The 14468-nt window shown below is 42.3% G+C and overlaps 1 protein-coding gene across 1 annotated transcript in view; it reads right to left on the bottom strand.

Moving 5' to 3' along the window:
- CALCR (calcitonin receptor) overlaps positions 1-14468 on the bottom strand; it is a 67589-nt gene that overhangs the window by 40942 nt on the left and 12179 nt on the right. Inside the window, exons 4-5 of the mRNA XM_033165704.1 lie at positions 6063-6175; positions 2519-2610 (exon numbers count right to left, since the gene is read on the bottom strand). Of these exons, the coding sequence (XP_033021595.1) occupies positions 2519-2610; positions 6063-6175 (205 nt within the window). The remainder of the gene's footprint in view (positions 1-2518; positions 2611-6062; positions 6176-14468) is intronic.

Below are 14468 nucleotides of genomic sequence, written 5' to 3'. Positions count from 1 at the left end.
ACTTAGATGGAAATTACATAATGCCGTAGGAATGGGTAATCAACTAAGCAAGGAATTTTAACCTGGAATTTCCCTGGATGTCAGGGAGATTTGTATTCATATTCTGCATGGTTTTTATTCCTTCTTGGATCCCACAAGAATGAGAGACTTATTTCCTGCTTGATTGTGGCCAACATAATCAAGGAAGTGACCTATTTTTCAAGATTTCCACACTCCAAAGCCAAAATTTTACTTGAACTAATCACAAATTATTGTGTCATTAAATCACTAAACTCATTGACACAGAGAACAGCAGTGCTATTGTATGTTTGAACTGGCCATCAGTAGTTGGGATAGTAGAAAAACAAATAAAAAAGCTCCTACGTGTATACTAGAATGTGGACAAAGTGATAGAATTGCTTACATTGAATTTCATCTGCTATTTTGTTGCCCATTCATCCCAGCGTGAATAGTTCCTTCTGAAGTTCTTTACAACCTGCATTGGAAGTTGCTAGCCTAATTAACTTGGGGTACCCACCCTGTCCACCCAACTTGGCAGCTCGCTGCTCAATCCTGATTGCAGATCATTCAGTACACTAAATAGAAGCTGCTGACTTCCTTCCATTATGACCATTGAATTCTATCCTCTGCTTCCCATTTCTGTAAACAGACTATTGGGGCACATACCCAAGCCCTTTATTATTCATGCTCAGGCCATTGGGGGTTGGAGTGGATGGCCCTTGTGGTCTCTTCCAACTCTATGATTCTATGATTCATTTCTGTTTCTGTAATGACTGCAGAAAGCATGAACAGGAATATACCGGAAGTGGCTCACCAGGTGGGAGGAAATGTTACGCTAGCTCCTGAGCAGGTGAATTGCAGTTGCTTACCAGAAGGTGGAGGGACAGAGGCAAGTCTGGAACGTACAAATATCCAGACTATTATTCTTACAAACTATGAAGCAAGCTTCATCAGAGGAGCAAACTCAGCAGACAAGCAGCGAGCCACCTTTTAGCCCAATGATCAAAATAAATCCCATGTTTAGGACTGTATGCTGTTTGTGGAGGCAGTAAAAGAATATTGTTTTTGTTGTTTAAGAAAACATTAAGAAGAAAACACCATGCCTGCAACCATGGGTAAGTAGCCCCTGAACACTGCAGTGAATTTTCCCCTCCTCAAATTACTGAAATGCTCCACACAAATTAGATACCTGCAAATAGGCTAGTGAATTTGGAGGAGACATTTTTATTTAGCCCTCATTTGGAGCAGGAGAGAATTATTTAAGAATAATAAACTGAAGCACTATAACTGCATTCCATGTTGTGCATGAATGGAATGGTCGGTTGCATCTGTACGTCACACAAAACCATGGTTTAGTGAAACAGAACTGAGACTTTTGGGACCATGTACTCTCCCCTCTCTTGCAGCTGGGAGGAGGATTTTGGCAGTGTTTAATTTCAGTTTCCTTGAATCTTGGCTTGTTGTGTCTGTTGGAACAAGGAATCGCAATCCATCCCAAACCAGTAAGCTTCATAACAAATTATTTCAGAATGGATTATTTTGAAACTAATCATTGTTAGGAATAAAACACGATTCCTGGTCTAGGCAGCATGACAAGCTGAGATTCAGAGAAACTGAAAAGAAACACTGTCAAAGTCCTCCTACCAGACTTGCAAGAGAAGGAGGTGTGGGGAGCGGGGGAGAATGCAAGTTCTAGGTTCACTGTGTCTCCAGTCTGCTTCTGCAGTTTACAACAGGTAAGATAACTGATTTGAGTTAGACACATGTAACCTGGAAGTAAGTCCTACAGAGTACAGTGGGATTTACTTCCAAGTAAACATGCATGCAGGTGGCGCTGTGGGTTAAACCACAGAGCCTAGGGCTTGCCGATCAGAAGGTCGGCGGTTCGAATCCCCGCGACGGAGTGAGCTCCCATTGTTCAGTCCCAGCTTCTGCCAACGAAAGCACGTCAAAGTGCAAGCAGATAAATAGGTACCGCTCCAGCGGGAACGTAAATGGCGTTTCCGTGCGCTGCTCTGGTTCGCCAGAAGCGGCTTAGTTATGCTGGCCCCTCATCTCGCTTTATTGGCTCCCTCGGCCAATAAAGCGAGATTAGCACCGCAACCCCAGAGTCGTCCGTGACTGGACCTAATGGTCAGGGGTCCCTTTACCGTGGATTTATTTAATTTGTTCAACTGGAAAATTTAATAAAAAGTATTATAATAAATAAATAAATAAATAAATAAAGATGCACAGGTTGGCAATGTAGATCTACTCTGGCAAGGAAAGCAGTAGGCAATCTTCAGTTACACAGAATAGCACATCAGAATTTGTCTGTGTTTTTTTTTTTTTTGCATAATTTCAAGTAGGCACTGTGCTGTACCTTCGGTGAGATGGAACAAAATGGAATTTGAATAAGGTTATTTCTAGTCACTGTAGGCTAATGAGCGAATTGTTGCATTGCATGGAACTGAGGATGACTGGTTGCTGTTGTTGAAGAACAGAAGTCATTGAAGAAAAGAAAGAAAAGAATACTTACTTGAAATAGAAGAAGATTCCCAAGGAAATCAACAGGGAGGTTATAGACAAAGCATGTCCTACTATAGTCATATAGTAAAGGATGAATACCATCTGAAATTTAAAAAGAAGCAACAAGTGACAATATTTTTGTTTGCTTAGACATCCCTTTGAGACATAGATATTAGATATGTATATTCTCATTTGAAAAATGCTAAAGTTGATGTCCTTCCATGTGTTGAAGATTTAAAAGTACATAGTCAAAGAGCTATAAGACCATCAGTGGTGTAGGAAGCCACTCGGGCACCTGGAGCGACAAACACGAGGTGCGCCTGGGGGCGGGGAGTCGCTATGTAGCGTGCATGTGCAGTGTTGATATGTACAACACATGCATCGCTAGGTTGCGACTCTGCACATGCACGCTACATAGCGGGTTGCTGCTGGGGCCGCCGGGGTGGGAGGGGACGCTTCTCTTGGGCCGCTGATGCCCCTCCCTGGCCCACCCCTTGCATCTGCCCACAGCCTGAGCAGGAAGGAACAAAGCAAAGCGCCGAGCGGGTGAGCGGGTGAGCGAGCAAGCTGCAGCGCAGAGCAAGGCTTTTTACCGGGCAGCGGGGCAACGGCTCCCCCGCCTCCCAAAGCAAAAGAGCTTTGCCAGAGGCCTGGATGGGCTGTCATGGCCGTCGCTTGCCGTAGGCTTGGGGGTCGCGGGGGGTGGCACACGGGGCGGACCGCCCCCATTACACCCCTTGCTCCACCCCTGAAGACCATATGTAGTGATATGTCAGAAAGAACACGTCCCTTCATATTCATTTCTGAGCTTTATCCCATCATGAATTGTTACAGAATTCTTTAACATTTTGGAAGGAAATGGATCAAAACATACAAACTTTATATTACTAAAATAAACCCCTATATTATGGTACTGAAGGGGACAGTTCAAATAGCTAAATATCCCATATTGATTATAAATGCCTTAATTGCTTTTCTAACCTGTTTAAAATATTAATTTTCTGTATTGCTGAATATTAAGAGAGACAGTCTCTTAGAGGCAGAGACCTTGGAAAAGGAATGTGCCTAATGTTGCTTCTTCAACTATTTCTGGGAAATCAGCCAAAACTAGCCAGCAGCTTCAAGGTTTTGATAACGGTGCACGATCTGGAATTAAACAATGGCCTGTTAATACAGAAATAGCACCTTGGCTGTTACCATAGAAACACCATCACGAGAGAGGGGGACGGAAAGCCCCTTTTAAGGAATGTGCCGTTAATATTAATTGTGGCTAGCCTTTAATGGGCTTAAGAGCTGGTCTTGTTGATTGATCATACTGGAGGCGTCAGGCTTGTTGGAGTTGCGTATCCTTACATGTATTGGTATGTATTGATTGCATATTTGTGTATTGTTCCTATGGGTCTTTGGGAGAGGGGCAGCTCTGAGTTGTGTGAGCAAGGGGGGGCTCTCAGCCTTGGACGGGATGCATGCGCTTTCTGAGCAGACAGGAGGAATGCAGCTGGAGTTGGCTCCTGTTTGCTGTATTAATATTATATTCAGTCCATTAAGATGTAAGGTATTTCCTAGTTAGTAGACTCATCCCCCTGCATGGGTATTATTGATTTATGCTTTTGTATTTCCTATCTAATGCAACAAGTATTATTGCCGGTTAATTAAAGTTATGCTTTGATATTGTTTAGGCAGACACATGTCCTATAGATAGATACAGCTTTCAGCATACAATAGCGGATCTGTGTGCTGACAAGCTAGGTGATGTTGCTATATTTCTGGGAAGCCTGCCAAGTACATTCAAAGCTCGCCAGGTACACATTCCCAGACTGGGGAGGCTAGGGAGGTTACCCTCCTAGGGAACATGTGAACCTTGAGCCAATTTTCGGTTTCTATTTTCGGTTTCTGTATTGTCTTTATAAGGAGTACGCGCCAGTCTCTCAGTGCTCAGTCCAACTTTTGGATTGTGCCTTTTGCTTTGCATATGCAACTCAAAATAAATACTGTTGAACCCTGCATGGTTTTTGCCTCTTCGTGTTCCTGAATCCACCGCTCAAGAGCTCAAGAGCCCATTATGGTCTTACAGTACTAATAACTATAAGCATGGTACACTTTTGAAGGAAGATGTGGCTTATCATGAAGCCAAGTGAACTGAGGAAAATGCTTCCTGCTTCTCTCAAGTTACTACTGAGGGAAGGAAAAGATGCCTGACAACGACTGGGACTTCATTCTTCATATAACCATGTTGAAGCTGGAAGAATTTGTTTCAGCCACTCTAATTGAAACAAAATAATAAAAAACCACAGAGGAAACAGAATTTTTTTTTCTACAAAGGGATCTCTCTCTCTCCTCCCTCCCCCCGATAAACTGCACTTGGTTTCAGATGCCTGGAATATTTTGATGCTCTACTGCACATCATTTCTATTTTATTTGTCTCTGCATTTAGGATAAATGATTGCCAGACTTCTCGCCAAGAATAGAATAGCATTACTTCTTCTTACAAAGGGACACAGATTTCATTAGAATATTAAAAGCCATATTTATCAATCTAATTAGACTTTTCCACAGAATTATGTACTGAGTATTAGGCCACAGCTGGGTCTAAACGTCACAAACAAAATGGAAAAGCCCTCTAACCAACAGCAGCCTACAGAATGGTAAAAAAAGGGGGACACGGGAAGGATTATTCCCTATCCAGTGATGGGCAACAAGCTTCCACTGCTGAGTGCCATTTTGGAGTGGTGGCAGAGATCCTGGAGCTGCTACCGCAACACAGCACTATGTAGATACATGGCTACTGAGCAGGTAGACTTGTCTAGCACATGCTGATGGCCTTGGTGCTTCCTCCCACATGAAGTGGTGCTCAGTGGTGGAAGCTCGTAGCCCTTTGGCAAAATTCTGCTCTATCTACTGCCATTGCCAGCTTTTTCATACCTTATAATAACTACAATGTTATCAGCAGGGTTGGATTAATCAGCAGGTGATCCAGGCAGCTCCCAATGGCAAGAGGCACAGTGGGCCCCTGTTGTGGGCTATCTGCTCAACTGGTCCACTCAACAGCCGAAATAAATCAGATAAGCAATTTGATCTTCAGTTGCAAAATGGCAGCACGGACCTGTATGGCCATGTTGCTTTGGTAAACAACGTTGTTTTAATTTGCAGGAAAATGTGCAGCATCAGTGCCAATGTGACAAGAGACTATTGTGATCAAATCCAGGAGTGTAAATTTATCATCTCCTATCGTATGGATGGCAAAGTTGAGAAATGGGCTACATTACAAAACAACCCCCCTCCCCACACCCGGCATATTCCAAAGCTGAGAAAAATAGAGTGGGCTTGCTCAAGACACTCTTTGCCTGGATACTACAGGGATTTGCCCTTGGCACCCATAGTTAAGTACCCGCTTTAATTTTAAACAATAGCTACCTAGTGCGTAGAATGTGTCCCTGAAGCATATAGGGAAGGGGCTACCACTCTTTTATATTGCATCCTAAATCGTATGCAGCAAATGTGTAGAAGTCAAATTTGGATAGTGGCAGTCATTGCATCAAACTTTAGACGCCTACCTTACGCTTTTCATTTGTGAAGGAATTGCACCGTGTGTAGTTGGACCAGGTTCGATTACTTTCAGGATGCCGAAACCAGGTTCCAGTCTTGTCACAGTATTTTGTTGCTGTTTCTGTGAATTAAAAAGGCAAGAGTTTGTAATTCATACCAGAACCCTACGCCCAGATACCAAACCATGTTAGCTCTGGCACATTTCAATAATTTTAGGTGATATTTAAAATAAAGCCGATCTATTTATCGATCTATTTATCGAAAAGACCCTGATATTGGGAAAGATGGAGGGCACAAGGAGAAGGGGACGACAAAGGATGAGATGGTTGGACAGTGTTCTCGAAGCGACTGGCATGAGTTTGGCCAAACTGCGAGAGGCAGTGAAGGATAGGCGTGCCTGGCGTGCTCTGGTCCATGGGGTCACGAAGAGTCGGACACGACTGAACGACTGAACAACAACAACATTTATCGCTTTTCTTTGATTTTTGATTTTATAAATAGTGTATTAATTTTCAAGGAAAAGATAAGCATTAACTATACAATTGATTTAGCCCCTTTCCACCCCCCCCAAAAAAACAGAAGACTAATGTGTCAAATTGTCCCATAAATCTATATGTGTAGTTGGTGGGGACATCCATTTGAGTATTTTATAAAGGGGTGCCATATTTCAACAAAATCATCCGTATCGGATATGTCATTCAAGGCATAAAATCTCTTAGTTAGTTTCTCAGATAAAGCAACTGCCCATACGTTCTGTTTCCATCTTGTGATACACAGGCAACCACATCCTTTTGTTTTTTGCTATAGGTAATTGTGCTGCTACCAAAAGAAAAGTGGCTAATAATTTGTCTAATAATTTATGTTGGCTATCTTTGAAGGTTGTTAATAAACCTAGGCATAGATTACATCTTGGTTCCTGATTCTGCTTATTTCTGTAAGCATCCTTTCCCAAAATGGTTGCACTAATTCACATGTCCATCACATATGAAAAGTTGTGCCAATTACCTTGCACCCTGTTCAGCATGCCAAAGAGGGTACTTCATCTACTGTATATAACTGAGTCTTACAAGTGTTAAATGCCATCTATATATTAACTTAAAAGAATTAAGAGGAGGTGGGTGAGGAAATATGGTGGAATTATTCTCACAAAACCGGCTGTTGAAAGCTATTGAAGCAGTTAAGGGCTGTTTCTGCATAAAGGAACTTAGGATAATATAACCTTAGAAATAAGTATTTAATAACCGTAGTAACAAGCACCGTATGAAATTGTAAGGTAGATGGGTCCCGATTTCCCTCAGAAATCATAATATGCAATTGACATTTGAGTTTAATACATACAATGTAGGAAATGAATGCATCCTGAATACTAAGCCACTCCATTTGATTCCCCAGGACTATTTATTAAAATACTCCCAGAACAGAAATTCATCTGCAGAACAGGAATATAAATTCGTCTAGTATTATTTTGTTCCGTATGCACAAGTCCCAGAGCTCTGGTGGGCCAGTGTTCTTGGAAAAGTTTTTGGTATATAACATTTAAATAGTATTTTATTATTTAATATTTTTAAATTTGCTTTTGTGGTTGATAATCTGCGTTAACTGCTGGCGGTTTTATAGCGCTGAGATCTGTGTTATGACTATGTGTCCTGTCTTGTATACCTAACCAGGAAGAAAATATAAGATGTATGGCTTAACGATTATAGTTCTAGACTAGAATTGGGAAGACCATGAGCCAGTCACTGTCTCTTAGCTTAACCAATCTTAATAGGCTTGGTGTGACGGAAAGGAAAACCATCAACGCCACTTGGAGCTCCCTGGAGGTGAGGGAGGATACAAGCGTAACACATGAATAAATAAAATAAATGAAACACATTGGGTTATTTTCTATGAAATTTACGAGTACGGGTGGGGTGGGAGTATGTAACTTTAATAGCTTTAAAAATACCTTTGGGTTCTTTATACTCTCATAATTTCATGAGTCTAAGTATTTACGTAGCTTTGCTCATCTTTACAGATCACATCGATTTCAACGGGAATTGCTAGAGCAGCACATTGCAATACCACACATTACAATATCCAGCAGTCACACCAACTAACCAACCTATTATTTATTATTTATTTTAATTTTTACCAACTAACCTATTAAGAGCAGTTCAAGTTTTGGTAGAATTGTTTGATTCTATCATCCCCCCCCCTTGACTATATCTATTTAAAAACTGGGTTGGTTTCATTTCATTTTCATGACCGTATCCTCCGCTTTTAACGAAAGAAGCGAGCCAAAAACTGAGGGAGACGTGTTCTCTTCCTATGACCAGGAACACAACTTTATATAGAAACACTTGGAATAAGCACACTCCAAGCAGTCCAAAGGAAAAGTCTTTTGGATTAACTACAGCTTCAGCACAACAGCTTTGCGGATCCAGTGTTCAAATGCGAATACGTGCCCAAGCAAAACACAAGAAATGAAAAGAACATTGTCTTTCGGCTGCCTATCAATTTAACTTGCAGATCATCCTAGACTTGCTTTCCTCCTATCTCCTCCATGGCATCTGTTGCCAGATACTATCTAGGGCTGGAAAGCATCTGAAGTCTTAAACAGAGATTAAAGGTGACTATGCGATAGAACAGAATGTACCAACATTTCACCTAAATGTCCTTGCGCTGTTATCCAAGGGATCATTACATTAACAACATATTTTTTTTTCTCTTCCAATGGCTGGAGAGGTATATTGCTTCAACCACTCTGAAAATGCCTGTGACTCCAGGGGGTGGGTGGAGGAGGGAGGGAGAAAATCTTTGGTCTAGTAATTATGAAGTCTAAGCAGTATATCTCTTTTCCCCAGACCCTATTCAACAAGCCTGTCTCATTGGCAATGAACAAGGACAATCAATCAGAGGAAATTTCCCCTGACAACCTTCTGCTCTGTAGCACTATAATAAGGAGCTATATGATAACTTTAACTACCTCAATATGGAAGATTTGTCCCAATACACTGTGTAGAAAGGAAATCTGGTGGGGGCAGTATGCACATTTGTGTTAAACTGTCTACTTCTAATATTGTTGTTGTTTCTTCTGTGGGAAAGGAGGTCATGGGTCTATGCCAGGACTAGGCAATAAAGGGCATAACGTTGCAGCCTTGAACTATGACTGCTTTGGGGGGTTGTAGGGAGAGATAATTTCCCTACTCCTGATCTGAACTAACCTAAGACATTTGTTGATAATTCCCATTTTGATCACCCCCAGGCCTGCCAGACATTTAGGGTCACAACTGGATGGGTGAGAATCTGCAGAACTACACAAATAATTTCATACCTCCAGTTTAGTTTTGCTATGTTTGATGACCCATGTGCTGGGCAGTGGGGGCATAGAAAATGGATGGTTAAAAACAGGGAGCTGAGTCAAGGCAAACCTATTTACTCTCACCAGCTCCAGTCAGCATGGTCAACGAGTTGTTGCTGACAGTAAGAGATGTTCCACAGTGGAAGGCGCTACCTCGGAAGGTGGCAGACTCTCCACCACTGTAGGTCTTTAAACAGAGGTTGGATGGCCACCGGATGGGGATTCTTTAGCCGTGATACCTGCATTTCAGGAGGTTGGACTAGAAACCCATTGGAGTCCCTTGCAAATCTACAGTTCTATGAACAACAACTGGAGGGCACCTGTCAGGAAACCCCCCTCCCCACGACAGGTAGCATCCCAGGAGAGCTTGCAGTACAGGGAACCACCCCCTTTGTTCACCAGTTCGTCGTCCCCCTCCTCAGGAGGCAGCGACCATTCCTCCAGTGGGGAGGGGGAGTTAGAGGCAGGAAGTCTGCGCAGGGGCTGTGAAGAGATCGCAGAGCCTGAGCACCAAGGGGGAAGCGGGGAACAGGGACAGTTTCCCGCGCCCCGAGTTCGCAGACAGGAAAGACGTGGAAGGGGGAGGCGGGGGTTCAGGATCCCGCACCTTTTTTGCTGGACAAAGAACCGGAAGGGTTCATTCCCGGACTCTGCAGAGGGATGAGATGGACATTTGAACTTTTGTTCTCTTTAAATATCTGCACAATAAAGAACTTAGTTTTTAGAAGTTCTGCGTTCGGCTGATTTCTCATGAGCAACCATTGAACGTCCTTACAGCACCGGATTAGCTAGCATGTTCGATACTAGATGAACATGACCCCAAACCAGGCCCATGCGTGGAAAAAATGAATAGTTTGGAAAACCTTGGATGCTTCTTTCTTGATTCTGGCATGTGTGTTGGCTGAGAAGGGTGATAAACTGATGAGCAGGACTCCCTCATTTTCCACCCCCACTAAAATTTCAGCTATTGGACAACACTGATTTTCCTGCATGGATTTGGGGTTTTGACTTTCAACTCTTTGCTTGATCTTTAGTTACATTTTTGTGATAGCCTAAGCAACCATAAATGTAAAAGTAGCTAAGATGTGGGGACAGGTGCTAAATATGAAGGAATGACTGCATGCATGTGGGGCTGCCTCTGAAGACTGCTTGGAAACTTCAGCTGGTGCAGAATTCAGTGGCCAGGTTGCTCACCCGGACAAGACAGTTTGAGCATATGACACCAATCCTGGCCTGACCACACTAGATGCCAATTAGTTTCTGGGCCAAAGTCAAAGTGCTGGTTTTGACCTATAAAGCCTTAAAGCGCTCAGGACCGAAATACTTCAAGGGCTGCCTCTCTCCATTTGAACCGACCCAGACCCTGCACTCATAAACTGAGGCCCTTTTTCATGTGCCTCCTCTGTGAGAGGTCTGGAGGGTGGCAATACAAGAACAGGCCTTTTCTGTGGTGGCTCCCCACTTGCGGAACTCTCTCACTAGGGAGGCCCACCTGGTGCCTTCAATTACATAGCTTTAGGTGCCTGGCAAAAACCTCCTTTAACTATCTGTGGCCTTTTAGAAGTGGGTGTATTTCTCTTTCCTCTTGAATTTAATGTATCTTTGTGGGTCTGGTTGTTTGGTTGTAAGTCACTTTGGGTTGCCCTGGGCAAGATAAACCAACTAACAAATTAAGTAAAGAAATAATGCTGTATTGCACGACTCTTTCTTGTGCCCTAGGAATATCACCCTTGTGACAGGCTATAGCAAATCTGCATGCTGTTCTCCCTTCTGAAAGGATAGTCCTGGAGTATCTTGATATTTAGTTATGTTCCATAATAAAATATTTGGAGAGAGAGAGAGAGAGAGAGAGAGAGAGAGAGAGAGAGAGAGAGAGAGAGTACATGTGGAAGAGAATATTTCAAGTACAGTCGTACCTTGGTTTTCAAATGGAATGTGTTCCGGAAGTCTGTTTGACTTCCAAAACGTTTGGAAACCAAGGTGCGGCTTCCGATTGGCCTCTGATTGTGCAGGCGCACTGGAGACAACAGCGGAAGCCGCATTGGATGTTCAGCTTCCCAAAAAATGTTGGAAAGCCGGAACACTCATTTCCTGGTTTCGATTGTTTGGGAGCCGAAACGTACAAGTACAAAATGTACAAAAAAAAACAACAACCGGAAAAAACCCTCACCATCATTAATTTCATAACAACCAAGGTGGGTGTGAGAGTTACCAGAAAATTTAAGACATGGGACCACAGGAATATGCCACTGGTCCATCTGGCTCAGTATTGTCTACTCTAATTGGTAGGGGCACCACTTTGACTATAATTAGTCAATGCAGATCTATACAGTGCAGATCTTTGGGGGGGGGGGTTCCTCTGTGAAAATGACCCTAGATCTAACTAATTTAACAAGCTATGATGGAGAATGCCCTGAAAGGTTTTTAGTTATGAAAAGCAGGAAACCATAGAAACACAGTGAAACCTACACCATCAAGCAATGACCACCTCCATCAGCAAGTGCTGGCTTGCCGTCAACTTCAAGTTTCCCCAATTCACCCACTTTTGATTAAATCTTCCAGTGAAGATAAGTCACCTGTGAAGTCCATCTCTAGGTATACGCTAACTTGCCCAGCAGCTGTGATCTGTGCCTGTGAAACTTGATAAACTGACCTGCAGAGAAGCCTCTCCACTTGAAACAAAAGTTAATGAGCAGGCCAGGGAGGGAAGGGAACAGTGCCAATTGGAGAAAATGCAGGGGAACAGAGAGCACATTGGGCATATGTGGGCATGTGCATGGAAAAGTGTAAGGCATTGAGAAATGCTTTGTAATTGATAAATGCATAATATATGTAGACCCCAGAATCTAAATAGGTGTTAAACTAAAAAGAAGGACAATGCTGACAATTATCTAAAACAAATATCTGTCTGTCTATCTATCTATCTATCATCTATCTATCTATCTATCTATCTATCTATCTATCTATCTATCCACAGTTGTATATGGGGAGTTAGGGATGGGTAAAATGTTTCTCATTTTACCAATCTTATGTTCAGTTCTCCACATTTCTATACCAGTAGAAATCCTCATGAAAACTTGTCAGTATTTTAGTGCTAATTTCTTCTAATATATACGTTTTTAGATGCAATTATGCTAAATATTCTTATTTTTGCAAAACCATTTCCCCATACATAATACATTCTTGAATGTTATTTTCACTAATATACACATTCCTCAAATTTTAATCTTTAAGCTGTTGTTGTACAATGTTTTAAATGTATATTTTATTCTTGTGAAAGCTGTCCCAGTTGTGCTTTTTGAGCTGGTCTTTGACCGTAATAAAATTATGAAGAAGTACACATTCCTGTATGCATACCTTACCACAGTACATGCATTTTTGTATATAGTCAACCCTCGGGTTACGTTACCTTCGGGTAACATAACTTTCGGGTTGAGAATGCGGCAAACCCGGAAGTGTATTCTTCCAGGTTTCACCATGCGCGCATGTGCAGAAGCACTCTATCGCGCTACACATGTGCGCAGAAGCAGCACCCCTGCTTACAGATTTTTCGGGGTACGTGTGGACCCCTGGAATGAATTACATTCATATCTGGAGGGTCCACTGTACTTTTAATCCCCTGTAAGATTTGGATGAGTGAGAATTTCAGAGAATAGCTATGTTTTGGTTTGCTCAATGTTTTTTTAAAAAATGCAAATTTGTTAAGTTCAGCTTGAAATACAAAACTGAATCAAATTTCTCATCCCTCACACACACACACACAAGAAGACTTTGGTTGGATCTGGAATGGTTGTCTTTTTTGGGGGGGCGGGCTGGTTCAGTTTCTGCATGACAAGTTGAAAATGTTACAAATTCCCTACTTTAGGGGTAGCCACTGTGGTGCCGTCCAGATGTTTTAGGACCCCAACTCCCATCAACCCCAGCCAACATGGCCAATCATCTAGAGGGTACCATATTTGCTGTCCAGCTCTACAGAGCTGCTAATAATCAAAATCCTTGATTTCATTTGTTTTTGGTCATAGAATTCCTGCTCTTCCCCTCCTCCCCACAGCTGGTGCTTCAGTGGAGGCATAGATGTTCCCACGCACGTATGCTGGTCTATCACCCACTGAATGCGAGGCCCCGGACAGAACAACCCAGTAGCAACACTGAAAAACCCTACAGACTTTCCCCTTGCAATGCTAATTTCAGATTGCCATATCTAGCTGACCACTATGTATTTATTTATTTATTACTTTTGTAGTCCATCTTTTGCTCAAGGAGCTCAAGGTGTCATACATGTTTATCTTCCCATTTTATTCCCGGAACAACCCAGTGAGGTAGGTTAGGGCTAAGAGACTGTGACTAGCCCAAAGTTGCCCAGCGAATCTGATGGCTCAGCAGGGATTTGAACCCTGGTCTCCTAGGTCCTAGCCTAACACTCTAACCACTACTCCATACTCTCACTTTTTTTTAACACATCTATCTGTCCACACCCACATGTTTTTCAAAGGTTCCAGAATCTATGTCATTGGTTATACTGTATGTATCTCAATGAATGACTCATGTGACTTAATAAAGTGGTTTTCTTCTTCTTTTTTGGTTCTGTTCTTCCAAGAACTTTTATAAAATCTGTCTTGGACTGTAAAATATAGAAGAGAGACCCTGGGAATAACGACATGCATTTTACAAAAATGAACCAGCTGCTGTTCAGATCACTACGCCTAAAAATGGAATGATTATAAAAAGCAGGCCAGCATATAAAAAGAAACAGTGCCACTTCCATTATGCTGGTTTCAAGAGAAGGCATGGATAAGTCAGGCAATATACTATAAAGCAAGCAATTTGCCCTGGCACTGAGTTGGTAGGCAGGCTCAGGAAAGCTATGAATATATGTTAATTACAGTCATACCTTGGAAGCTGAACGGAATCCATTCTGGAAGTCTGTTTGATTTCCAAAACATTCAAAAACCAAAACCAAAGCATGGCCAATCGGAAGCCACGGAAGCCCTGTCACACGTTCAGCTTGCAAAAGAACATTTGAAAACCGGAACACTCACTTCCGGGTTTGCGACATTCAGGAGCCGATTTGTTT

Source organism: Lacerta agilis, chromosome 12, assembly GCF_009819535.1.
Source record: "Lacerta agilis isolate rLacAgi1 chromosome 12, rLacAgi1.pri, whole genome shotgun sequence".
Taxonomy (NCBI): domain Eukaryota; kingdom Metazoa; phylum Chordata; class Lepidosauria; order Squamata; family Lacertidae; genus Lacerta; species Lacerta agilis.
The sequence above is the reverse complement of the archived record's forward strand: the minus strand, read 5'-3'. Positions and strand labels throughout refer to the sequence as shown.